Source organism: Cebus imitator, unplaced genomic scaffold, assembly GCF_001604975.1.
Source record: "Cebus imitator isolate Cc_AM_T3 unplaced genomic scaffold, Cebus_imitator-1.0 Scaffold139, whole genome shotgun sequence".
Classification (NCBI taxonomy): domain Eukaryota; kingdom Metazoa; phylum Chordata; class Mammalia; order Primates; family Cebidae; genus Cebus; species Cebus imitator.
Genome location: NW_016107454.1, coordinates 587,745 through 613,871, shown reverse-complemented (window position 1 = coordinate 613,871; position 26,127 = coordinate 587,745). Strand labels below are relative to the sequence as shown.

Genomic DNA, 26,127 nt, shown 5'->3' with positions numbered 1-26,127 from the left:
TCCCTCGCGTGGGTGCCTGTGGAAGGTCTGTGCTGCCCCCTCAGCCATCCCTCGCGTGGGTGCCTGTGGAAGGTCTGTGCTCCCCCTCAGCCGTCCCTCGCGTGGGTGCCTGTGGAAGGTCTGTGCTCCCCCTCAGCCGTCCCTTGCGTGGGTGCCTGTGGAAGGTCTGTGCTGCCCCCTCAGCCATCCCTTGCGTGGGTGCCTGTGGAAGGTCCGTGCTCCCCCTCAGCTGTCCCTCGCTCGTGCCTCTTTCCCCTGGCCCAGATTTGGGACGTGACCTCAGAAGACCGAGAGCAAGGGGCGGAAGCTGCCCTGTGCTCGGCTGCAAGCTGGGACTGACGGAGAGAGGGCAGGACTCAACGCTCCCCGTGACCTTCCTGTCGCCAAATATTCCAGGACAAGGCATTCCAGCTTCAAGGCCATTCTTAGCAAAGGGCGTCCTATCCCAGGTTGTGCCTCACTGAGACCACTGTTCACGAAGTCTGGACTTTCCTCTGTCCAGCAAACATGATCCGAGGCCTCTTCCAGGCAAAGTATCAGCGGGTGACCGTCACAGGCTGCACTGAACTAAGACTCCTCACGGTTTCGTCAGAGCTGTTCTGACTGCAGCAGGACAGGTCGGCTGCCAGGACACTCGATGCGGGTTCATCCTGAGCGACAGGCGGAGCTTCCCACAGTCACGCCGGAGCGCCTGGAAGGAAGCAGCCCTCTTCATGGCGACACACATCTGAAATGGACTGTTTTCTGCACTCTTTCTTATAGTAAAATGACTCAAAGCAAACACTCGCCCGCCCAAGCAAGACCTCCTATCACAGGGCGTTCTCACTCCTGGCTCACACCTGACCGCGCACAGGTACCTGCAGGGCGATCCGTCCGATGCCGCTGAGCAGCTGGGGCTGCTGCTCTGGGTAATACGTGATGACCGAATGATAGGCCTCCACGGCGAGCACGTAATCCTGCGGGAAGAAAGACACGCTGAGAACAGCACTGTGGGCTTCACACATTCAGAGGAGCATGAGCGTGTACAGATGGGGTGTGGAGAGGACACGCTGGCACGCGGGCTGGTGGAGAGGCTGGACACCAGCGCGGGGTGCCCGGCCGCCCGCCCGACTGCAGTCAGGCTGGGATTCTGAGCCGTGTGTGTTGGGCAGGCGGTGTCCTGCCTGTCACGGGGGCTGTTGGGGTTTAGCTGGGCCTGAGGGGTCTGTTTCCTGCTTCCAGCTTCTAAACAGCGACTCGTATTTCACTTGGGCTGCACCTCCTTCTGCCCTGACAGTTACGTGAACTGGCGAACTCTGTCTCAGCTCCATCCTCCAAACACATAAGCCAAATTTTTAAAGCGCCTCTTAAACATTTTCTATGCTAGAAACTAAGGTCAAATCTTTAAATGTAAAGAAAACTCACAAAACAGCTTTGCCGAGGGTGAGTATGGTGACCGAGGTGGTCCCTCCAGAGTGCGTGACTGTCGTCTGCTCTGTGGAGACAGCTACAGGGAACATCTAGGCGCGCTCTGCCGGCCGCTGTGCTCGGGCATCTGCTTTCTGCGAAGGGCCTTCTCTGGATCCCCCACGGAGCCTCCTGTGCCTGCCCAGGGGTGTGCCCTACTCTGCCCTGTCTGTGGTAGCCCTCTGGCTGATGGCCTCTCCTCAAGGGCAAGGCCTGGCAACACCGTTTCACTGTCCATCTGCCCAATCACGCCCACCCATCACAGGCACTTGGTGGAGACTGAGTGGGCCCAGTCACCCTTTCCAGGTGTGAGCAAAGTGGTCTCAGAGCAGGGAGGTCTTGCCTGAGTCACGTGGGACATGGCGGAAGCTTGTCTCAAGCCCCCACAAATCCGGACTCTCTGCAGGACAGTGATCACCACATTCACTGAGCGAGCTCTGCGCAGCGGCCCTGCACTAAATGCTTCCCTGCATTCTGGCACGGAGCTCTAAGCACGCGGCCAGCAGTAACTATGGCCGCCAATGGTGTTTTTCTTCCTACTCACCGTAAAATCCCAGAAGGTACTTTTATTTCCTTACTCTTCTACAAGTTCCATTCCTCCAAACTGGGACTGGAGTTACTAGCTTGCTAATTGGGATGTTACAAAGAAAGACAGACAAGTACAATTCCAGTTTGGTAGGAAGAAAAAAAAAAGACTCTCTCCAGTCTAGTACCTTCGAGTATAGCTCATTAAAACTAATTTTATTCAAAGCCCGATGCTCATGAGGGGCCAGACAGCACACGCCTCGGTCTCCTTCCCACGCCTTCCTGCTGCCTGCCACTGCTGTCTCCTGTTTTTTTTTGTGTGTGTGTGTGCGCATGCGTGTTTGTGTGAGAGAGAGCCCCCTTGCACAGGGGAGGGCTTTGTGACCTGTTACGGGGGCACTCGGGGTGGCCAAGCTTGTGGTTGGGATGGACATGACACCCCTGCTGCGGGGACTGTGCAGCCTGGGCTGGTCCCACCCTGAGAAGTTTAGGGGAGCAGCCCTGCCTTCCAACAGGGGCTGCACCCACAGCCTAGCCCCAGCTTGGAGACAAGCAGTAGCTACCCCTCTTGGCTTCTCTGGGGAAGGCAGTGGGCTTCTGAGCACCCACCATACTGAGCAGTGTGTTCTAATCTCACACATGCCCCCACCTTTGGTTTCAAGTAGACAAAAGGTGGGCTTTGACCTTCTTGTTATTAGCCCGGCAGTGTCACTGGGTCATTCCCATGCTGCACTCCCACTGCTGATGCTCCAGGCTGAGCGCACAGGGCGGGCCATGGCGGGGTGCAGTACCTGCTGCTAGTGGGCAACCCTGTGGCCAGCTGCACCCCCCTAACCACTCTTTGAGTGCTTGGGGCCAGGGGTCAGTGTTTCTGAAGATAATCTAACATGACAAAGGACAGGTTTTTAAAAAACCAAGCCATGATCCTTGATGGGAAAAGTTATTTTAGGCATGGCTCTTCCGAAAGAGCAGGTGCAGGGGGTTGGGAGCCATGTGAGGAGGCTGGATTCCAGGCTGGGGGGCAGGTGGCAGAGAGGGGATCTCGGGGGCCCCGCACCGGCCGGCAGCCACTCCCACCAGCTCAGCGAACAGCAGTGCTCGCCAGTCCTGCAGGTGTGGGCAGGATGTGAGTCCAGGCTGCAGAGGGGAAAGAATCCTGGTGACTTCAAGGAGCCCATCATCAAGTAAACCAGACGAGGAACTGGGACTGTGTCAGAAAGTTTCCTCAGGTTGACTGTTATTCAATGACTTCATTTACTGAAGACAGAGGAGACACAGCCCTTTTCAGGGAAAATGGCCAAAAGCAGCTCTGTAGAGAGGGCTCAACCTACTCTCCAGATCATGTAGATTTGGCTTTGGAAAGGACATGAATGACTTGCTTCCAGGGATAAGGCTATTTTGGCTCAATCTTCACCATTTCTTCTCAGCAGCCACACGTGTTTAGTGGCTGTGAAACTAGACTGACAACCTTTCTGCCACCAGAAAGGACTTGTGCAGTATCATTTCAGCAAGACAGAAGGTAGCTGATGCATGACTTGCGGAGCCACAGCGGGTGGTGAGGTGCGGGGTGGCGAGCTGCGGGGACACAGCCGCAGGAGGGAAGTGGACGCCCGGGAGGGGACGGCCAGGCCATCTAAGGTGGTGGGCACCTACATCCATGTGGCCTGCCAGTGCAGCTGCCCGAAGAGAGTGACCTTTTCAATGCTTAATAATACATGCCACTGTGCATTACAGCATTATCATGCAGATATCCAGTGCTAAAATGAATATGTTCATCGTTAAGAAGTTAAATTGATATTTATTTCAATGCAATAAAAATGTTATTCAAGATAATTAAATGGCTGATTAAATAACTCATTGTTAGCCCATACATGTAATTTAATTAACAGGATACCCTTATTATTGAGACCACTCCCTGTTGCAATACCCTGTATGCCCACTAGATGGCAAGAGCGCGCATATGCTTGGGTTGGCTTTAATTGCAAATTATTTACTACTTTTTTTAACTCATGAAAATGAAAGCTTAAGCTCAACTTTCAAATTAAATCACATCCATTGTAAAAGTATGTCTGAAATGCAGTAATACGTTCTGTAGTGAGCTCCAGCAATACCGGAGGAAGACTCACATTTGGAGCCTGGTGGTGCTGTTCCTGCTATAGCGGAAAGCCCGTTCCACCATTTTCTATTCGTGTGCCTTGAAACGCAAATAAAAGCTGCCAGTGGAACAGGTAACTTTCCTCCCTGGGGAGTTTTAGCCCCATGATTAATGAAAATCAGCCCTGTGAATTTATAATTTGTTCTTCCCATCTTTGCATAAGAACGTTCTGGCAAGCTGGTGACTTTCAGGTGAAGCTGACAGTGTCCTCAGCAGGCAGAGACCTACTGCGGACTGCCCAGGCTGCCAGGTGGGGGTATCAGGGCTGGCCGCAGGCAGCACTGGGAGACCACAGGCAGCCTGTTTTGGGGGGCAGGGGGGTCAGGCTGGGTGCTCCGGGGTCACCTCGCGCCTTCCAGCACGGACGCCTGGGGCAGGGGAGGGGGAGGGCCTACTTTTCACTCACTCAGAGGTGGGCAATCTCTGCTGCAGGAGCCAGAGGGTGCTGGAGAGGGAAGGGGCCTGGAGAGGGAAGAGGGCTAGGTAAAAGGGGGGCAGGGACTAGAACCAAGTGACTGTGCAGGCACCTGACCTCAGTGGGAATATCTCAGGGGTGGCAACAGAAGTCAAACCTGCTCTGACTAAAACCAGAGAACTTAAAAACCATAATTTCCTTTATCTAGTGTGTTGAAGGAAGGAAAGAGCTGTGTGAATGCTAGAGCTGGAAGGGATTTCAGCGATTTCAGTTCTACGCCCTTATTTTAAAGGAGGAGGCTAAGGCTTGCAGCAGTGTGAGGCTGCGTCACACTCACTTGCTACTGAGGACAAACAGGACGCCCTGAGTCTCCCTGTGCGTCCAGCCCCATGCTGCTGCAGAGCTGCAGAGGCACTGGCCCTGCACTAAAGCTGGGGTGCGGGCTGCATGTCTTCCTGATGGAATGCCTGAACTGCTGATGGTTGTGAATCTACACCCACACTCAGCCCGCTCGAAGCAGTGCCCGGGGTCACAGTGACCTCTGAGGATGCTGTGGGGTCTATGCATAAAGCAGGGCTGCCACTTCAGGACTCATGACAGAGCCCGTGAGCACAGTTCTCCACCTGGTAAATTGCCTGCTCCGCCTTTCTGAAAATCAAGCTCAGGAATGACCTTGGCTGCAGGAAAGCCACGTGGGTGTGGGAGGAGTTATGATCGCTGTCTTAGAACAGCCCAAAAGGTGTTATGAGTGCTGCTCCGGGCCACCTGCTGCTGACTGATCCCTGCAGCCCTTCCCAGGGCCCACAGCTGGCTGCAGGGCTACCAGCTCCCACATAGCACCCTGACACCCAGTGTGGGAGGTGAGCCAGGCATGGGGTGTGTTCCAAACAAAGAGAGGAGCCAAAAACACCGTGGCACAGGCTGGTGAGCCAGGAGATGCGGAAAAACAAATGACAGCCTCAGTTCAGCTCCTTGATTTCTAAGCTGTTTCCCTGGGGGCTGAGAGCTCTGGGGTGATGTCCTAAGCAGGGGGTCTTGTGGGAAAGCCTGTGTTCAGGTGTTGTGATCATCAATCATAAAATCAACACCAAGAGGCGAAAAAACACCCTCCAGGGAGAACAAAGGACACCTTTTGGGGATGGAATTCAGAGAAAAACGGGGGAAGATGGACAATGCTTTTCATTAAATCATTTAGACCCACGTTTCAATAATGAAATCTGATCATGTAAATTCTACCTTCTGTTGAAACTTCCTGCAGTAGAAATGAAAGTAAACATAGCCCCGGAATGTGCCACTGGGCTCCCTGTTAAGCTGGCACTTAGCTGGCTTCTCTGCACGGCAACCGCTTCCCGTCCCTGCCAGCATCTATTATACCAGCGGCTCCCTCGAGGCTCCCTCCGACCCCCCTCTTCCAGACCACATGGCAGCCCTGCTCGGCCACCCACGTACCTTCATCAGGAGCAGACAGTTTGCCATGGAGTACATCACCCGGCCCAGACGTGACCTCCACAGCCGGATAGAGGCTACAAGGTAAGAGCAGCCTGTGAGTGCACAAATAAATTGGAGGCTCTTTCCAGCCATCAATTACCAGGTCCTGTGAATTCTGATTTAACCTGAAAAGATCCCTCTTGTTAATGCCACTGGATTCTGGCCTGGAATGTTAAATTCGCTGCAGGCTGCACTGAGGTGGAAAATGCAGCCCTTGCATTGGGACCAGGGTGGCTTTGGGAAGAGACCTTCGGCATCAAGGAGGCAGCAGTGAGAACCAGGACGGTGGCTGGTCAGCACTGGCCCAGACACAAGTCCAAATGGCCCAGACACAGGCCAAACGGCCCGTTTGGCAGGGTTCTGCCAAAGCCAGAACCCTGAGAAAAGGAGCAAAGCTGACAGAAACAACAACACTGCCTGCAGCTCGACAGGCCGGGAGGGCCACTGGCCAGGGTAGCCGCCAGCCTCTCGCAGCTGCCTCATGAGAGGCCACCCGGAGGGCCCCACCCATGCCCAGCCAGTTGCAAGGCTTCCCCTGCCTCCAGGCCATGCAGATGCTGATTCCCCAAAGAGTGCCACGCCCTGGCCCAGAACTCAAGTGGCTGGCACACACTCCCTTGGGGACTCAGCACTCTGCAGCTGCCCTCCTTTCCTAGCCCCCGCTGCCACGCGCTGGCTGGCCGTGACCCTGAGCCTGGCTGCCCCTCCCTGCTCTCCCCTGCACATCCATTAGTTAGCAGCCTTCTCCCCACTGCTTCCCAACCTTCAGGGCCCATCTCTTCTAGTAGTTTTCAAACTGGCTTTGTGGACTTGTTGGGGCCCCCTGGGAGCTGCCCTGGGGGAGGGCGGGCTGACCAGTGACGTCTGTTTATCATTGGGATGACGAGGAGGAAGGCGCAGGTTGAGGACTGAGCTGATCTGAAATGAATATGTTATTGACAGGCAGGATGAGGTCCCGACAGGCCAGGGATGTGTCCATTTGACCTCTCGTCCAGTGCTCTTGTGCCTGTGCTGTCCACTTCCTCCAAGAAAAGTCAACACTTCCAACTGCCAAGTGCCAGGATGCTACCATGAGCAGCACCAGACCCTGGGAGTGCTCCCAGCCTCCCTCATTGCCGGGCACTGGGAGCCGTGTGTCCCCGGCTGCTTCTGAGGCTGTGATTCAGGCGCCCAGAAGCTGACCTTCCTCCCGCTGCTGACATGGAGGGTGCACCGTGAGGTCACAATCACCTAGAAATGATGTGTACTCATGGTGTGCTTCAGAACACCCAGAAATGAACTGCTAAAATTGAAAACTCACTTTGCCTTTCAGCAATTAAAAACACATTAGCTTTCTATGTTCCCCTTGTACCATTATTTCTGTGAAAAGAAATTCTGAATGTCTTCTCCTAATGGATGTAAACTACGGATTGTCTCAATGAACTGCACGTTTACTCCGACGATCTCTGCAGACCCCTGCTCTGCATCCCCCTACCCTCCTTAGGAATGCTCCTCTGTGTGGCCTTCTGTTCCATCTCCAGGAAGAGCCTTCTGACCTCTCATAACTACATGCTCATTCCCACCAAAGCCGGAGCCCAGGAAGGGGTAAAACGGCTGGGTGCCAAGAATGCTGAATGGGACAGCCATGAGCAGATGGTGATGGTGACGTCTCTCCTTCGGACCTTGCTACTCTGCATGCAATTAAATGACTAAAAAGAGAGTGCACAAGTGCACACACAGGCCCACACCACACCCACACCACACGCCACACCACACATACAGGTAAGGTTCATACCAGCCAGCAGTTCCCCAGAAACCCCAGCACACCTGCGGAGCCAGAGGCCACCTGGTCTTGACTTGGCTTGCACACGGAGTAGGACAGAAGCTATGGGGAGGAGGAGATGACCAGGCAAGCAGGACCGTGGGGGGACGCTGCCACCAGGGGTGAGGCAGTGGGGATAGGGTGGGGCTGACCGGGAGGAGCCATGAGGCCGGGTTTCCAGGCGTGATTGAAGCTCGTTCCCTGAGCTGCAGCTGGATGGCCACACTGTAGAGGTCAGCCCATGTCAACCCACCCAGTCCCCCAGGCGGTTGCCACTGGTCCAGGGAACTGCCCAGCCCTCTCAGCCTGCCCCAGGCTCTGGGCAGCACCCGCTTCCTCTCCTGCCCCTCCCGAGTCTCCATCCCCGATGCGGAGGCCTCTTTGGGCCCTTTGGCTGGGCTGGGCCTTCCTGGTGCCTGCTCAGATCACCACTCGGCGTGGCAGATTCTGGGCTGTGTGCTTTTGTGGTGAGGGTGCGCCCTCTCCCCCGTGCACGGGGTGCAGGTCGGAAGCCGCACATTGCACCCACGGCATCACCCGGTGATGTGCTTGGCTTCCCCGAGAAAGGAGTGAGCGGCAAATCCACGAATGGATGCATGCAGTGCTGACTGCAAAAGGGAAGGGAGAGCTAGAGGAAGCGGGAGGCTTGGGGCGACATCCCTCCGTCACGTCCGAGAAGCATCTAGTCAGAGTCCGGCCGGCCAACCTTGTCTGCCCTCCGGAGTCACACTGCTCGTGCCGCCATCTTCTGCTAAGCCTTGCTCCAAATTGGCCAGGATCTGCAACATTCCAAATGAGGACAAAATCATGGGAATGAATTTGTGTCTGGACTTTGTTGTAATATATTCTCAGCTCAGCAAATGTCCCCGGATGAAAACAATCTGTCAAGGGATGTTCACACAAACTTTTAAAAAATATTAAACATTTGATATTTTCTTTATTGTAAATTGCAACTTTATTTTAGATTCAGGAGGTACGTGCGCAGGCTTGCTACCTGAGTATGCTGTGTGATGCTGAGGGTGGGGGTGCAGCTGAAGCCATCACCCAGGTGGTCAGCATGGGATCCAACAGGTCGTTTTTCAACCCTTCCCCCACCCGCCCTCCCCCTGCTGGTAGTCCCTGGTGTTTATTTTTGGCTTCTGTATGTCCACGTGAATCCAATGTTTAGCTCCCACTTATGAGTGAAAACATTCAGTATTTGGTTTTCTGTTTCTGTGTTGATTGACTTAGGATCATGGCTGCCAGCTGCATCCATGTTGCTGCAAAGGACACGATGTGGTTCTTTCTGATGGCTGAATAGTATTTCACAGCGTATGTGCACTATCTTTTCCTCATCCAGTTCACCCACGGGGACACATTTTCAGCATCACCCTATGACATGGGGTGACAACGAATGGGCAGACACTCTGCTCCTAGCTGAGGGTGAAAGTGATGTTTAGGATGTTCTTGAAGTATTTGCAGACATCATACATACAGAATATGTTTTTTTAAGAAAAGCATCAAGACCAGTGTGGTGGCTCAAGCCTGTAATCCCAACACTTTGGGAGGTTAAGGCAGGCGATCACCTGGGCCCAGGAGTTAGAGACCAGCCTGGACAACGTGACGAAACCCCACCTCTACAAAAATACAAAAAAATCAGCAAGGTGTGGTGGCGTGCACCTGTGGCCCCAGCTACCTGGGAGGCTGAGGTGGGAGGATCACTTGAGCCTAGGAAGTCAAGGCTGCAGTGACCAGTGACCTCACCACTGCACTCCAGCTTGGGTGACAGAGTGAGAACCTGTCTTCAAAAAAAAAAGCATCACGTATGTCACCTGAGAGGTGATAACTCCTGTGAAAACACCGGCCCCATTCCTACCGGGCACTGCGCTTGTGGCCTTTTGAATGTACCAAACACGTCTTGAGCACGTCACTTTCCACAGTTTTTGTTGCTTGGTTTGTAACGTTTGGGCACTTCTTTTGTGTTTTGGTTTTCTCTGAAAGGTAAGCTGCTGTGATTTGCGTAGAGAATTAGATCGTATTGTCAATCAACACTCCCATGACGCGCCCCAGGAGGCGAGGGTTTCCATTCGTGTGACTCCCAGGTCCCCATACACTGAGGACAAAAGCGGCGTCTCTTCACCTGCAGGGCCATTATTTAACACCAGATGGAGAACAATGAGCTTTGAACACGGAGGACTTTTCCTCTTAACCGTTATCTTGGGCTACCTTGATAACTCAGAGGACAACCTGGGGTTCAAAACTGTAACCTTGAGAACAGTCTAGCCAGTTTAAACTAGGTGAAATGACATTCTTCAGTGAATCTGCCTTCTGACGAATAATCACAAGAACAGAAATTGACAAAGAAGAAAATCTTGGTGTTACCAAGAATTAGCTTCCCTCAACCCTCGTATACAGTTGGTGCGAATGTAATCAGTGCAACCACTATGGAGAACAGTTTGGAGTTTCTACAAAAACCTAAAAATAGAGCTACTATACCTCCCAGCAAACCCACGCCCGGATATATACCCCAGAGAAAGGAAATCAGTGTATCGGAGCGATCTCTGCACGCCCCAGTGTGCGCCAGCAACGTTCACCACAGCCACGACTTGGACGCAGCCTAAGTGTCCATCAACAGATGAGGGGATAAGGGAAATGGCCACATACACGATGGAGTACTATTCAGCCATAAAAAAGAATGGGGTCCTGTCATTTACAACAACATGGATGGAACTGGGGGTCACTGTGTTAAGTGACATACGCCAGCCACAGGAAGATAAACATCGTATGTTCTCATTTATCTGTGGGGGCTAAAAATTAAACCACTCAACTCATGGAGGTGGCAAGTAGAAGAATGGTTACCAGAGGCTCGAACAGCAGCTGGGGATGGGAGTCGGGGTAGGAGTGGGGGATGGGAGTGCGGATGGGAGTGGGGGTGGGGGTGGATGGCAGTCGAGTGGGGGTAGGAGTGGGGGTGGGGATGGGAGTGGGGGTGGTAATGCGCACAAAAAGCAGAATAAATAAGACCTAGTATTTGCTAGCACAAGGGTGACTATAGTAAAGTAATTTAAGTATATTAAAAAGTAACTCAAAGAGTAAAACTGGATTGTCTGGAACACGGGGGCTCAACGCCTGAGGGAGGGATCCTGCACTTACCCTGATGTGATTATTACACATTGCCTGCTTGTATCACAATATCTCACGTAACCCATAAATATAAACACCTACTATGTACCCACAAAACTGAAAACCTATTAAAGAAAAGGAAGCTGACTTCCTTCAGGCTGGCATGGAGGGAGCACGGGAAGAAAGTGGGGGGACACACATTGCAGAGGCAAAGCCGCTGCACCAGCCAGACTTGGCAGCGCCCCGGTCAGAGGAGCTTTGAACACTCCCACTGGCAGTCCCCGGGTGTGACACACCAGGTCAGCCAACTCCTGTGCTTGTTCTGTGCCTCCCCACGAGCTGGGGTCTCTACGGGCCTGGGCGACCTCTCCACACGGGGGGTCTCTACGGGCCTGGGCGACCTCTCCACACAGGGGGGTCTCTACGGGCCTGGGTGACCTCTCCACGCCTTGGGAACTCTATGGGCTGGGGTGACCTCTCCACGCGGCGGGGGTCTCTGTGAGGCTGGGCCATCTCTCCACACCATGAGTGATCTCTCTATGTGCTAAGTGGAGAAAACCCTGTGGAAACACCCAGAACTTTGCAGTGAACATGCAAGGCCTGAGAGAAGACCTGCACCCACAGTGTCGTGGTGGCCTCTGCACAAGCTGTGCTGGGGCTGGCGCTCCCTGCGGGCTGTCATGGCTAATGAAGGCAGGAGGAATGAGGTCCCTCAAAGGGCAGCAGGAAGAGAAAGGTCTAGAAAGAAGGAAAAAAGGGTTTCCCATCCCAATGATGCATAAACGCAGGCAGAAACAGAAGCTCCATCGTAGCGGAGGCATCAAAAGCAGAGCACATGAGGAAACGGGAGCTCTGCCTGCAGCAGCTGCTTTCCACCCAGACCCGCCTACCCAGCTGCGCAGGCGCACGGGTCAGACGGGGAGACACCAGCAGGCCACATCCCCGTAAACCCGCCTACCCAGCTGCAAAGGCACATGGGTAGAACACAGAGACACCAGCAGGCCACATACCCCCAGACCTGTCTACCCAGATGGGAGGGCGCACAGGTTGGACACAGGGACACCAGCAGGCCACATCTACCCAGCTGGGAGGGCACAGGGGTAGGACACAGAGACACCAGCAGGCCACATCCCTCCCTCTGAAAAAAGCACCCTCCTGGCTGGGGCAGAGGGATGCACAGAACGACGCCAAGTGTCTGCAGGGACCTAAGTCACTGAGGTGCTGCAGCCTGAGGAAGGGACAGCTGGAGAAGGCACCAATCATTGACATGAGCACAGGCACATCAGACACAACCTTCTGATCCTCGGTGACTACTGTTTTGTTTGTAGGGTGTGTCATTTAATGTCAATTAAAAGGTCCCAGTGCGGTGCAGAAGAGCATCCACGAGTGAACGGGACAGAAACAGCAGTTCACAGTTGGTAGCTTGTATTGCTGTCTAGAGACAGTTGTCTGGCTTTATAAAGTAACAGTACATTGATTTACAAAAGGTTATTTCTATAAAGGAAAGTGACAGACACGCTCTCAATCCAAAGCCTGAATTATTTAGGAAATGCAGTTATTGCAAAAAAAAGCCCGACAGTGTGTCGTTTGCAAATGTGGCATGGCTGGAATTTCCTCCTTGGTTCCTTTTGCTCCAGACGAAAGGACCAGACTCCAGGGTCTATATCAGAGACCAATCAGCAGTCTTGTGTTTGTGTCCCAGAATAAAGGCCCAACACACCACACCCAGCTCATTCGGGAAGAGGCTCTGAGGAGCAGGGGCACGATATGAAGCACGGGGTGACAGAACACCCCATGTGCCAGATCACATCACCCACACCTTCCCTGAAGGAAGCCGCTGAGGGCCCAGGCGAGGGCGTAGGAGGCAGAGGACAGAGCTAAGGCGACAGTGCAAAGTGCTTCAGGAAGACGCACAGAGCGGTGATCGACCAACAGCAGAGGCAGAGGGGCTGCAGAAGGCAGGGGGACCACGGGGGCAGAGGGAGGGCAGAGTGACCGCAGGGGCAGAGGGGCTGCAGAAGGCAGGAGGACCACGGGGGCAGAGGGAGGGCAGAGTGACCGCAGGGGCGGAGGGACTACAGAGGGCAGAGTGACCGCGGGGGCAGAGGGGCAGAAAGCGCCGGGTGCTGGAGGCACCTTCCTGCAGCTCCCAGCTGGTTGGAGCTGGGTCAGGAGCTCCGTGGAGTGGTCTGGGCAGGCGCCGGCAGCGTGGTGGTGCTCAGCATCTGCTGGGAGCTACCGGGGATGATGTACTTTACAGATGGGGGCCCAGGATGGTTTTTAAGCACAAACAGCATTCTGTTTGATTTCACAAAAATAAACCTGTGGTGGAGGCAGCATCGTGCCCATGTGCAGGGCCCTTCGTGCTTTCTACACACAGCAAAGTGCTGGAGTGACAAGAACGGGGATGTTCCCGGCCAGAAGACGTGGGCTCCAGTGCAGGCTGACTTTCAGTGTGCCTTCTCTGACATCCTATTTCCTCAGCTTCCAACTTTTTCACATGCCTGTATTACAAGTCATGAAACTCCAATGAGAATGTACTTGAAGCATTCTGTAAGCTTTAAAAATGCTGAATGGATATTAATCACAAATAGGAGAAGCAACCAGAAACGTAAAAATTCCACTGCCTCAGTTTTCCCTGTGGCTTCTCTTTCGCCATCATCCCCGTGCTAAACTGTGAAGGGTTTCGGTATGTGGGATCGGGGAGCGATTAAATTAATGCTGCATTGACTATTACATATTAAGTGGGCCTTTGAAACTTCCAGGAGCTTCCACAACTCCGAGGTTTGGCTGCTGGGCAGCTGCGAGTTTCCTGGAGGCTGAAGGGCAGGCCTCTTGGGGTCCATGAGCTTCCCAGCACGAGCCGCGTGCCCGAGCCTGCAGCTGTTGGGGTGAAGTGCAGCTCACAACCGTAGGGCCGGGCTGGGGTGGAGGCAGGAGCCCGCCCTGCAGGGCCAGGAGAGGCCGGTGCATCCTGAAGTGGAACGGACTCCGGCTGACCGCCACTGTGGCCACGCGTTCCTCAACACTCCTCAAAAGGAGAGCCTCATCCCCATCCCTGCGTGTGGGCTGGACTTGGTGACCAGGTGGAGGGGACATGGAGGCCCTGCAAGGCACAGTGGCTTCCTCCTCCTCCTTGCCTCTCTGTCGGGAGCCAGCTGCCATGCTGTGCGACACACGAGGAGCTCCACAGAAATAAGCCCAGGAACCCAGCCTCTCACCAGCAGAGCTCGGTGGGTGCAGGAGGGAGCCCCGGGGCCCAGTTCTCCAGCCCCAGCTGAGCCCTCAGGTGAGGCAACACGGCCAACGTCATAACTGCAGCCTCGGGACAGGCCTGAGCCACAGCGACCCAGAAGCTGCGCTGGACCCCAGACCCACAGAAACAGCTCATAGAGCTGCAGATCATCTGCTACAGATCATCTGCTGCAGATCAACTGATGGCGAACACACAGGCACAGCGAAGTTACCCCGCACCTTCCTTCAGGGCTTTGCATGAGGAACAGTGTATTGAGACCAATGTACTGAAACACTCAGGAAGTTTAGTTTTGTTTAATTTGAAAATTCTGGGCTGGACATGATGGGTCACGCCTATAGTCAGTTCTAGCATTTTGGGAAGCTGAGGTGGGAGAACTGCTTGAGTCCAGGAGTTCAAGACCAGCCTGGGCAACACAGTGAGATCCCATCTCTACAAAAAGTTTAAAAATTAGCCAGGCATGGTGGCACATGCCTGTAGTCCCAGCTACTCAGGAGGGCAAGGCAGAAGAATTGCTCGAACTGGGGAGGTCACAGCTGTAGTAAGCCATGTTCATGCCACTGGACTCCAGTCTGGGTGACAGAACAAGACCCTGTCTCAGAAAAAAAAAAAAAAAGAAAAAAAAATTCTGAACTGGGTTCTTCATCGGGCTACGTCTTAGCATGAGCTCATCTCTGAAAGCGACTGTAATCATGCGAAGGTGCCGCTTGGAAATTCATGGAAGAGGAGTTTGGAGAAAGTAACAGAAGGAACAGCTGTGGGGCTGAAGAGGCAACTCCAGACTCGGACTGTTATGTTCACAGAGGGGTCTGTTTGGCGTGGAGGGGCTGCAGCCAGCCCCACCATGGGGGATACCGCACTGGGCATGGCGTGGTCGGTCCAGGGATAAAGAGGTTTCAGGCTAACAAGGTGGGCAACCATCAACATCCACCCGCAGTACAGGAGGGAAGATCAGTTATTCAGAGTTAAAAACCTGCTTGTGTTTTGTCCAAAGAGTGAAGAAAATTACATGCCTTGAATGAATATCCCAGCTGCCTGACTTCATATATAACCGCTGCCGCTTGATCTCAAGCAATATTTAAAAAGGCAATTTGTAACCTATTCATATTTAAAGAGACCCAAATCTGTGTTCTCATCATATGCAGCTAACCGCGAGGTGGTGAAGCAGGTTTTCTGGCTGCGTCACCGACGCCTTCGTGTGGAAATTGCTGTCTGCAGGAGGCCTTGAGGAAGGAGCCTTCGTGCTTGTCCCTTTGGCGGCTGTCACGGGTCGTGGGGTGAGCGTGGGATAGGTTTAGGGAACTGGTTTTATTCCTGAGGCATCTAGTATACAAAGTACTGAGAAGCTGGCACGACGTCAAGGACCTGAGGACTTCCTAAGTGGACCCTTCTGAGTCCAGATTAAAGGTTAGAGCAGGTCTATTCTGGAGAGTGTTAGATTTTGGGAAGCCTAGGACCCTCCAGTCCTACCTTGGCTTCCTAGGGGACCTCTTCAAAGTGAAAAGAGGTTTCTTGGAGCTGCTCCAAAGCTCTCAAAGAATCATGAAACACTGACCACGTGCCAGGGACCGTGCGGTGTCACTTATGTCTGCCCCCAGCCACCCTGGGTATCAGCAATGTCCCTCGCTTGCAGAAAGGAGGCTGAGGCGGACCCAGGCTGGGCAGCTGGTCATGTAGCTGGCACATTGGAGCGGACCTGGAAGTTTCCAGACTGTCAGACTGACTCCAAAGCCGCTTTCACAACCACTGCTTTTGGGACAGTGTCCTCTGGGCCCCTCACCCCTTGAAAATATACTTTCTTCTTTCTATTCAGATCACACATTGCAAGGTCTCAGGATTGGCCACGATGAACTCCAGAGGATTCTGAAGGTGTGAACTTCCACTGCCAGCCGAGTCAAGACATTCCTCGGGAGATCCCTGACGCCCAGTGCTGCTCCGCTCCCGCCGCACTCCGGCTTGCACATCTGAGCACACAGGAGCCTGGGCTTCAATGGCAAAGAGCAGGGACTCAGCCTCAGCGGACAGCCGTCCTCACTTGGCCTTTCTTCTCTCCACCTGCCAATCATTCCCATGTCATCTGATTAAGCCACAATCAATCTGTTCTCTGCAGGAGTAGCAGAAAAGCAGGGCGAACAAACCCTCTGGGTCACACGTGGTGATGGCAGCAACTGGCCACTGTCGGTGCGCGGAGCGCTGGCCCTGACAGTATTAGAGGCCTGCCACGCCTGTTCTCAATTATGTTTCTAACTTTGCTTGCAAATAAGACAACAAAACTGAAGACGTCCGTCTGTCAAAACCCCTTTTAGAAAAGATATTAACTCTTCCTACAAACAAAGCTCTCACGACTGCATTAGCAACTATCAAGAAGCAAGCTACAATGACATTGTTGAATACATTTCTTTTCCAGAGTGCACAAAAATGTACCTTATCCTCTGCCTCCTCCAGTTGGGAATGAGTCTGCAAAGAAGCAGTTTTATGAACATGGAACTCTCAGCCAAGCTGAGCTGGGGAGGCTGGAGGCTGCAGAACTGCAGGGAGGGATGGAGCCCAACTCAAGACTGGGTGGGGGCATGCAGGTGAGTGATGAATGAAGCTACAATCAACCTGTGCATCATTACATATGGATTATGTCTACTTAGGCAAATGGCTTTTAGAAGTGTGTTTGCTCAGCTCTTTCCCAAAGAGTCTGTGACACTCTCTCAGGACCAAGAGGGAGACAGCCTACAGGGGATGTGGGAGGAGCAGGGTCAGAGGACGGAGGCACTGATTTTACCAAGCCAGGGCAGCATGGGAAATTTCTTTTAAATCGTGGTGTATTTTCTTCTTCACTGATGAAATCACACTTGAACCAAACATTTACTGATTCACTCAGTGGCTCAAAGACGACAGATAAAACGAAGTGCCCTGAAGTAGTTTGTAAAGATCATAAGTGAAGTCCTAAAACTGGGCCCCATATGAAAACTCACAACATGGTTCTAATCTAAAACACACGTGGTGAACAGACTCGAGTCAGTCTTTGGCGAATGTTCGACGCAGGAACAGTCGGCCCCGGGAGTTCCGTGGGGCTCCACCTTCCCGGCACGCCCTCCGCCCTCCGCCCTCCCGGCTCCGGCCTCCGCCCTCTGCCCTGGCGTAACCGGCTGTACTCAGGCTTCCTTTATTTTCGCTCCTGCCCCATGGTCCTCATTTTTTCAACAGCAAAAGGTCTTATTATGAGATAAAACGAATATACGCGTGAAGTGAGACGTGGATAATAAAAGGGGAAGTAAAGTGACCTTTCATCACATTGTCTACGCCACTAACACACGGGGCGTGTGTTATTCTTCCTCTGATGAATATGGCCTTTTTCATCACGGTCATACTGTAATTACAATTCTGGCTTTGAAATGAATGTGAGATCACCAGCACTTCCCCACGTCGGGGGGCCGCGCCACGCTTGACAGCCGGCACCCTGACCAGCCTCCTCCTCTGCCACCTCAGCAGCTACCCCTCTCAAACCACGCGACGCCCGTGAGCAGCCACCTGGAGGTGGCTGGGGCGGCTCTGTTCTGGCCTCTCCCCTGAGAGCTGAACGTCAAGCTCCACCCTGCATGAGGCCTGGTCTGAGCGACCCGGGGGGCGGCACTGCTGCCTCACTCCCAGCCGCTCCCACGGCCTCCTGCACCTCACTCTGCAGTCACCTAGGGCAGCTGCTTTTCCTTTGGGAAATCCATGCTGGGAACTGAACCTGAGAAGACTTGACTTCTACTGGAGTGGCAATTATCAGACAGCAGGGCTCAGCACACTTCTGTGCAAATGGCAGTGCGTTCATTTTCTGAGCAACCTGAATGCTCTGCCTGACTTGATCACTACAGCATGAAAACCTTCCACCGTCCTCACGTGGGGGCTGCGCTGCTGTTTACCCGCTTCTGAAGCATTTCATTCTACAGTCATTCCTGACCTCCAGCCTCGAAAATCCACTTTGAAGAGCAACAAGAGATGCCACACAAGCAGTGCAAACAAATGGGGCAGAGTTCTTCAGGGAATACGAACCAGATAACTTCTCTGCTTTCTTTCTAGAAACAACGATCTCAGTTTCGTCGAACGTCCTTGAATTAAGCATCTCAGATCAGTGTCAAGGCTCCTGGTCGGCCGCCGGCCACCGAGTGCAGCCCCAGCACTGGCCTCCTGCCTGCTCAAGTCCCCCCGAAGACCTGAGAGAAGGGTTCGTGCAGGACTCCAGGGCTCGGCCTGAGTGTGGCCCATCAGGAACGGGGACTGGAAATTACTGTGCAGAACAGTGGGTGGCTTCCCCACGCAGCTTCCCTTGGCAGCCTGAGTGAGGCGGAGGAGCTAACGGAAAATGGCACCAAAGGAAATATGTTTAATCTTCTGGACCAATTTCTGTTCACTCTGCTTGACTCTCCACACCACTGGAAGAGTCCACAGTTCCCTGAAACTACTGAGACTAGTTTTTGGCAGAAGCAAGTGCAGTAGGGATTACTGAAATTTCTGTAACTGTTTAAGTGACACTTAAGATCAAACGTTGGAGTCCCTGCTTTAAAAGGCATCAGAGAATATTTTGTATTTGGAGGAAAAAAGCCACACTCTTGATAGTCTAACTGCACAGAGAACAGCAGAGTGGCTCAAGGGCGAGGTTTCTGGAGCTGTGTGGCCGGGCTCAGCCAGGCTCCATCACTGCGGTCGTCAGGGGAAACTTCACCTCCCCGAAGCTGCTTTCCTCACCTGGGAACTGAGGGTAATAAAACCACCTGCAGGTGCTGTAGGCATTAGTAGGGGTGATCAACATAATGCATTAGGCACGGTGCCCAGTACCAGAAAGCATCTCGCACATCCATGCAGCACCAACATGTCATAGCACCTCAGTGCTGGGACACACAGCATGTGTCCCGAGCAGGCTGTGTGTGTGTGGCTTGGGGCAGCTGCGGTGAATGCTTTAAACAACACAGCAAAGAGCAGTCCACGCAGGAAGAGGCCTCCCGAGCACGTCTTCCCTGAGCTGTGAAGGCCTCGCTAGCACGTCCTTAGGTTTAAGACTTCCTGAGGGTTTCCCTGAGTTGTCAAGGTCTGGGAAAATCAAAGCATTCATGCTGGAGAACTGTGGAGACTCTCTGGTCTGACTTCTCTTTATTCACCAGTGGAGAGCAAAGGCCACACCAAGCTGCTCACTTTCATCCACCAAATCAACACTGGCAGAAGAGTGGCGGGCTGGCTCTTCTTACTGTTAGATTTCTCACTATGATGCAGTTTGGACATTCGTCCCCCAAACCCCATGTTGGAATGTGAGCCCCAGTGTTGGAGGTGGGACCGGGTGGGAGGGGTCTGTGTTCTGGGCGTGGATCCCTCATGGATGGCTTGGTGCCCTCCCTACAGCAATGAATGAGTTCTGGCTCCATTAGTTACCTTGGGATCTGGCTGTTAAAAAGAGCCTGGTGCCTCCCCCTCCCCCCTCCTCCCCCTCCCCCTCCCTCTTCCTCCTCTTCTCTCTCTCCCTTTCTCATCATGTGACACACTTGCTTCTCCTTTGCTTTCTACTATGATTAAAAGCTTCCTGGCCATGTGCAGTGGTTCATGCCTGTAATCCCAGCACTTTGGGAAGCCAAGGGAGGTAGATCATTTGAGGTCAGGAGTTCGAGACTAGCCTGGCCAACATGTGAAACCCTGTCTCTACTAAAAATACAAAAATTAGCTGGAAGTGGTGGTGGGCACCTGTAATCCCAGCTACTCAGCAGGTGAGGCAGGAGAATCACTCGAACCTGGGAGGTGGAGGTTGCAGTGAGCTGACTGCTGGACTGCACTCCAGCCTGGGTGACAGAACGAGACTCTGTTTCAAAAAAAAAAAAAAAAAAAAAAGCTTCCTGAGGCCCACACCAGAAGCAGATGCTGACACTGTGCTTCTTGTATTGCCTGCAGAACTGTGAGCCAAGATAAACCTTTTCTTTATAAATGACTCATTCTCGGGTATTCCTTTATGGCACTACCAAATGGACCAAGATACACTTCTCGAGTAAAGAAATTCTACCGTAACACAGACTTTCCCTTTTTAAATTCTGGATGATCATGATGTATTGGTGATCAAACCTAAAGGGAGCGGGTGAAACAAGCATCGCCTACCAAACTGCGAACCCACTGAGGGCGAGGCTGTGTTGTGATCAGCCCTGAACTGCCAGCATGTGGCACTCAGTAGATGCTGATGGCCACTTGCTGCATGAACAAATGAACAAGTTCAGACAGAGCTGTTCTGGACAGTGGGGAGACAAATCACTCCATGTCCCAAAGTGCCTATGTGTCCAGTGGTCACATCCAGATGAAAACCGCTTCAGTTCAACACTGAACCAGCCACAGAAAGGTCAGCAATGCCCCGCGTGCTGCCTCAGGCCCCTAATGTGCAAGGAAGTGACAGAGGAAGCTGACGACCACGCTGATCATGCTGCAGAAGGTGGTGGCGACACAAGGCTGACCGCATGGTCACGTGCTGGGTCTTTCCCTCCTGCCCAGGCATCCGCCAGCTGTGCCACAGTGGGGTTCTCTCTCTGAAGAAGGGGTCAGATTTTAAGTCAGCACATAAAGGAACACATAGACATTACATATTGAAATTAACCATGAAAATCCTTTAAGGTAAAGCCCAACACACATCTTTCCATAAATCCAACTGCTTACTTTTCTTCCAGGATTAGAACAAACTGTAATTTCCTCAATTAAATACCACAAGAAATGCTGGCTTATATTTGGATCATGCCACAGAAAAAATATGCACCTTTAAACGTGAGCATTGCCTGAAGTGTGGTGATGTTCTCACGCGATGAGAGGCGGCGGAGGCAGGAGAGGCAGGATGGCGCTCTCACTGGTGGGGGTCCCACCCGGTCAGCCCAAGAGAAACGTTCCCAGGATGTGACTGCAATAACCCTTTGGTTTCTCCCACCTCCACAATGCTTAGCTGTCAACTGCTGTCACTTGGAAGCCCCACAGAGTCTCCGAAGGGCCCGGCACAGCAGAGTACAGACTTCAGCCTGTCTCCAGATGTCAGCCAGTGGTAAGGGGCAGTGCCCCCACTCAGCACGGGGGCTTTTGTGTAGGTGTCCAGCGACCCCGAACAGCACTGTCCTTCCTTGGAGCAGAAATACTGGTACAGGGTGGAAGAGAGGACTCTCAGCCTTCCTGCCTTCAAACGGGACACATTACAGTGATGAAAGCCGGCAAGTGATGAAGAGCATGGGCTCTACAGCCAGATGACTTGGGTTCAACTGGTGATCCTGAGTAAGTTAGATAAGCACTCTGTGCCTCAGTTTCCCCATGTGTAAACTGGGATAATAACATCTCCTTCACAGGGTTGTTATAAGGATTAAATGAGTTGATACTGGAACTCAGAGCAGTGGCTGGCTCATCATGAATGTGGCATAGGTGTCTGTCGGGTGGAGTAAGTGCAGTGCCTGGCAGTGGTGTGGGAAGCTTCTGCTCTCTGTCCCACTCTGCTGCTGCACAGCTGGTGCTGAGTGGCTCCCTGAGTGCTACACTGGAGTACGCATTTTTTTTTTTTTTTTTTTTTTTTAGACAGAGTCTCACTCTGTTGCCCAGACTGGAGTGCAGTGGCTCGATCTCGGCTTCCTGCAACCTCAGCCTCCAGGGTTCAAGTGATTTTTGTGTCTCAGCCTTTGAGTAGCTGAGGTTACAGGCATGAGCCTCTGCGCCCAGCCTGTAGTGTGCATTTAAGGAGCATAATACTGAAATAGGAAATACTTCAGGACCAAGATGGCTGACTTGCAAAACTACTTCAACTCACTTGGCTTCTCTATCTGCAAACCACCCTGTGCAGAACTTTCCCTCTCAAATGCCATAAAGATTTCCTACAATGTGACATGGAGGATAATAAAAAAAATTGTGTACAATTTAGAAAGTCATTGATTTAGAATTTCTCAATTTCAAGTCATGTGCTTCCTATTTCTGTAAATAAAATTAAACCCTGTTTTAAGATTCAAGAAAAGTGTTACAATGTAAAAAAAGTTGGTAACATGATTCTCCATCAACCAATCAAAATATAGAAAGCAAACAGTTTTCTTTCTACCTTTCACATTATGGTATTAAAAGAACTGAGGCAGGTACAAAGCCCGGGCACCAGGTGCCTGGAAGTGCCTGCTTCTCCTCCACAGGTAAGCGGGTCATTCCTTCCTCACCAGGGACACTGACCACATCACCTGGGAACTCCGCAGAACTTCCATCACTACCGCTGGCAAGTGAAAGGAGGAATCTGGCAAGAAGAATCTTAGTTTTTCCAAAAATTATCATATGCTGCTGCTCCTACTGACTACCCGCCTGTTGTTACAGCTTTCGAAGCACTTCTGCATACCTATGTCATCGAACCTCTACAGAACACTGGGACGTGGGTAGCAAGGGCAGGATTATTCCTAATCTGAGACAAATAATCTAACAGCCCATAAACAGCGAGGGCTCTGGGTCCACATTTCTTCCCAATGTCAGTTAGTGTAATAACGTGCTGGTTTGGTGCCTCCCACATTAACTGTGACTTCACAACCAAGAATGAGTCGGAAAACACTCTGACTCTGCCTTTGGAGTCAGGATCATGAGTGACAGCTATCATAACGCAGGACCACTTACTTTGATGTGAAAGCTGAAACCATGATTGCTTTCAATACTGCTCCGGCACCTCTGTCTGCACCTGGCAGGTGGGTGTGAGCACTTGTGGGACGCAGGCGTGGTCTGGCACACTGACCTTGAAGCTTTAGCCGGCAGCCTCAGCAAGAAAGACGTCTCTGCATTTCAGCTTCCCACAGTAGCAGGTAGTAAGGACTCAAGCTCTGCTAGAAAGCCTTAGCATCCCTAAAAAGGGCTTCAGCAAGAGCCACGACTGCCAGGCCACACAAACCGGGTCACCCAGCCTCCGAAGGCAGAAGCAGCAGTGGTGCACGGGGTGGGACGGGCAAGAAACCGCACAGGCACGTCCTGTGGGGAGGGCAAGGAGGGCGCGTTCTCCCACGTGGCGGGGAAGAATGGCAGTGTCACCTACCTTGCTGCAGACAGTCTTGACCCTGTGCAGTCTGTCCAGCGACTCCTGTGGGTTCCCCAGGTACTGCTGAAGCTCCGCGTGCAGGATGCGCATGGAGAAGGGGACCATGGAGCCTGGAATCCAATCAGCGCTGAGTGAGTTTGTTTGCCATAACTGAGCACACATTCATACTTGGCACACTTGAAGGAGGCGTCGCAGATGTCCCAGCAGAAGTGATGACAGATCCCTTTATTTCTTGTGAAGTATTTAACTGTGTCAGCTATAAAATACATGCTGGTTTTCTCTGTGGAGCTCTATCTATGTATGTCTAGACAATGATCAGAGGAGACAGGTGGCTGTCACCACACTTTCCATAGCTAAACTGTGATCATTTACAAACCACTCCCAAATGAGTGAAATGTAGAGACCACCAACCCCTCCTCCAATAAAAGAGAAACCAGAATGCTCAGGTATTCTCTAATATTTCTTTAGTTTAGCAAGCTCGAATGGAAGGTTCCTAGGTTGGCTTCCCCAGAAGGAGACCCGGAAGGGAGAAGCTGTAAGCCAGCCAGTGGTTCTGGAACTGCTCCCAGGGAACCCAGTGGGTAGGAGGGGAAACTGAGCACAGGTGAGTCTCAGGCCCGGGCCCTGGGAATGGGCCTCCCACTGGATTCCATGTGGCCCTGGAGCCTATGTTCTGCCTCTGAGCTGTCCCAATAGGAGGCAAGGGACTGGAGTTGAAAAATCCATCACCCAGGGCCACCTGGCTGTGAGTGTGCTAAAAAGAGGAAGACGCCCAAGAGAAACCACCTTGATATTGTACCACACGTGGCTGCCTCATCTCTCAGGGCAAGGGAAATATCTGTTACTGTTATGTTCTCTTCTAACAGGATTTGGAAATCAATCTGTAATATGTATACTAAGTACATAACAATCATCAAAAGATCAAATAGCATGTATTGATTAGAAATGAGATAAATAGAGAAATGCCAGCAGAGGGCAACTGCATAGATTCAGTAAAGCGCTTTTCAAAATAGGCCTAAGTGATGAATTTTCAGATCTGGAATATAGTTTGAAAGATGGTAAGAAAACAAGCGTGTGACTTCTGTAAGCCACCTAACATCTCTGGGCCTCAATGCGTCCATCTGTCTACTGTTCACTAGCCATTACTGAGAGTGCACCACGACCACACTGAAATGGGCTTTATGTTTATGCTCTTTAATAAAAAAGGTCCAACAAGAAGATAGTCAAAATTAAGGGACACGATGGAAAATAGTTCTATTGTGACCATAAGCCTGGAGAAAAGAAAGATAACAATTATTGAACTTAAAATGTTTAAACTTTATTTTTTGATGCCACTAAATGATTTCTGTATCTTAAGAGAATGACTGAGCTTAAGTTTCAGCCTGAGGTACTTTGGTTTCCTAGAAATCAACATTTCTAGACTATCAGCATAATGACACAGGGGACTGGCCTCCAATTAAGTCACGTCACTGTGAAGCCAGCCCAACATGGTAAGTTATATGTAAGCTGTGTCACTTCCATCCTTCTGTCTCGCGTAGAGAAGGGGCCATAATCACTCCTGTCTGGTTTATCACTTACTTCAAGGGAAAGACCATCTCAAGAACCCTTCAAGCTCCATACTATAAGCACAGAAACAACGTCTACTGGTAGTTCGCAAACCCAATTTATAGACTAGCTGTTAATACTCCCATCTGGAGTACAGCTTGGAGGATGGGGAGAAAACAGGCTGTGGAACTCCTGCGAGCCACCTCACCTGAGAAGGCGGCCAAAAGTTAACTGCCCCTTTCCCTGACAGCTGCCCATGGACATGGGGATGCTTCTGCATGTTAAAGGACATGTGAAACTATTTTGAACTAAGTGAAAATAAAAATACGACTTATCAAGATTGGTGGGAGCTAATGCAATGGCAAGGAAACAAACCAAAGGTGCAGCCTGAGAGGAAGGAAATGAAACTGCTTGTTTGCAATGATATCATTATGAAGAAAAATCTCAAAGAACAAAAGACTTCTAAATAGTAAGTGACTGAAGGCCACAGGATACAAGATTAATACACAAATGTCAACTCTCTTCCTAGATACTATAAATTACGGGAATTTGAAATTAAAAACACAGTATCATTTCCATAGAAGTAAATGAAATATCCAGGTATAAACTGGACAAAATATGCATAAAAGCTGTAGGAAGAAAACTATAAAACTGATGAAAGAATTCACAGACGAATAAATTGAGAGATTCCACATTCACAAACAGGAAGACAATACTGATAAAATATCAGTTCTTTACAACTTGACCTACAAATTCGATGCAGCCCCAATCAAAAAAATTCCAGCAAATTATTTTGTGGTTATCAAAAAAATGATTCTAAAGTTAATATGGAGAAGGAAAACGCCCAGAATATCCAACACTGTATTAAAGAGAACAAATCTGGAGGGCTGACACCATCCACCTTACAGAGCCACTGCAGAGCTATTATGAAAAAGACGGGGTGACTGCGTGGTCCTGGCAGAAGAACGGGCAAACAGATCAACGGCCCAGAGCAGAAAGACGAGAGATGGGTCCTCACAAATACAGTCACCTTGATCTCTGACAAAGGAGTAAAGGTAAGTCAGTGGAGAAAGGACAGGTATTTCTAAAAATGATGCTGGGACAACTGGACGTCCAAATGAAAAAAAAAAAAAAAAAAGAATCTAGACACAGATCTTCTTACAGATAGGAAGAAAATATTTGTAAAACACCTATCTGATAAAGAACCTGTATCTAACATATACAAAGAATTCTTAAAAATCAACAACAGGTCAGGTGTGGTGGCTCATGCCTGTGATCCCAGCATGCAAATTGCTTTTTTATTTGTTTCTACAAAAAATACAAAAACTTAGGCAAGCAGGTTTTTTTTTTTTTTCTACAAAAAATATAAAAA

General features: G+C 51.4%; 1 protein-coding gene across 3 annotated transcripts in view; it reads right to left on the bottom strand.

Annotated features, from left to right (window-relative positions):
• TRAPPC12 (trafficking protein particle complex 12) overlaps positions 1-26,127 on the bottom strand; it is a 95,232-nt gene that overhangs the window by 9,765 nt on the left and 59,340 nt on the right. For all 3 annotated transcript variants that reach the window (XM_017541971.1, XM_017541972.1, XM_017541976.1), the window contains exons 6-9: positions 23,208-23,320; positions 8,537-8,609; positions 5,991-6,064; positions 858-956 (exon numbers count right to left, since the gene is read on the bottom strand). In XM_017541971.1, the coding sequence (XP_017397460.1) occupies positions 858-956; positions 5,991-6,064; positions 8,537-8,609; positions 23,208-23,320 (359 nt within the window). The remainder of the gene's footprint in view (positions 1-857; positions 957-5,990; positions 6,065-8,536; positions 8,610-23,207; positions 23,321-26,127) is intronic.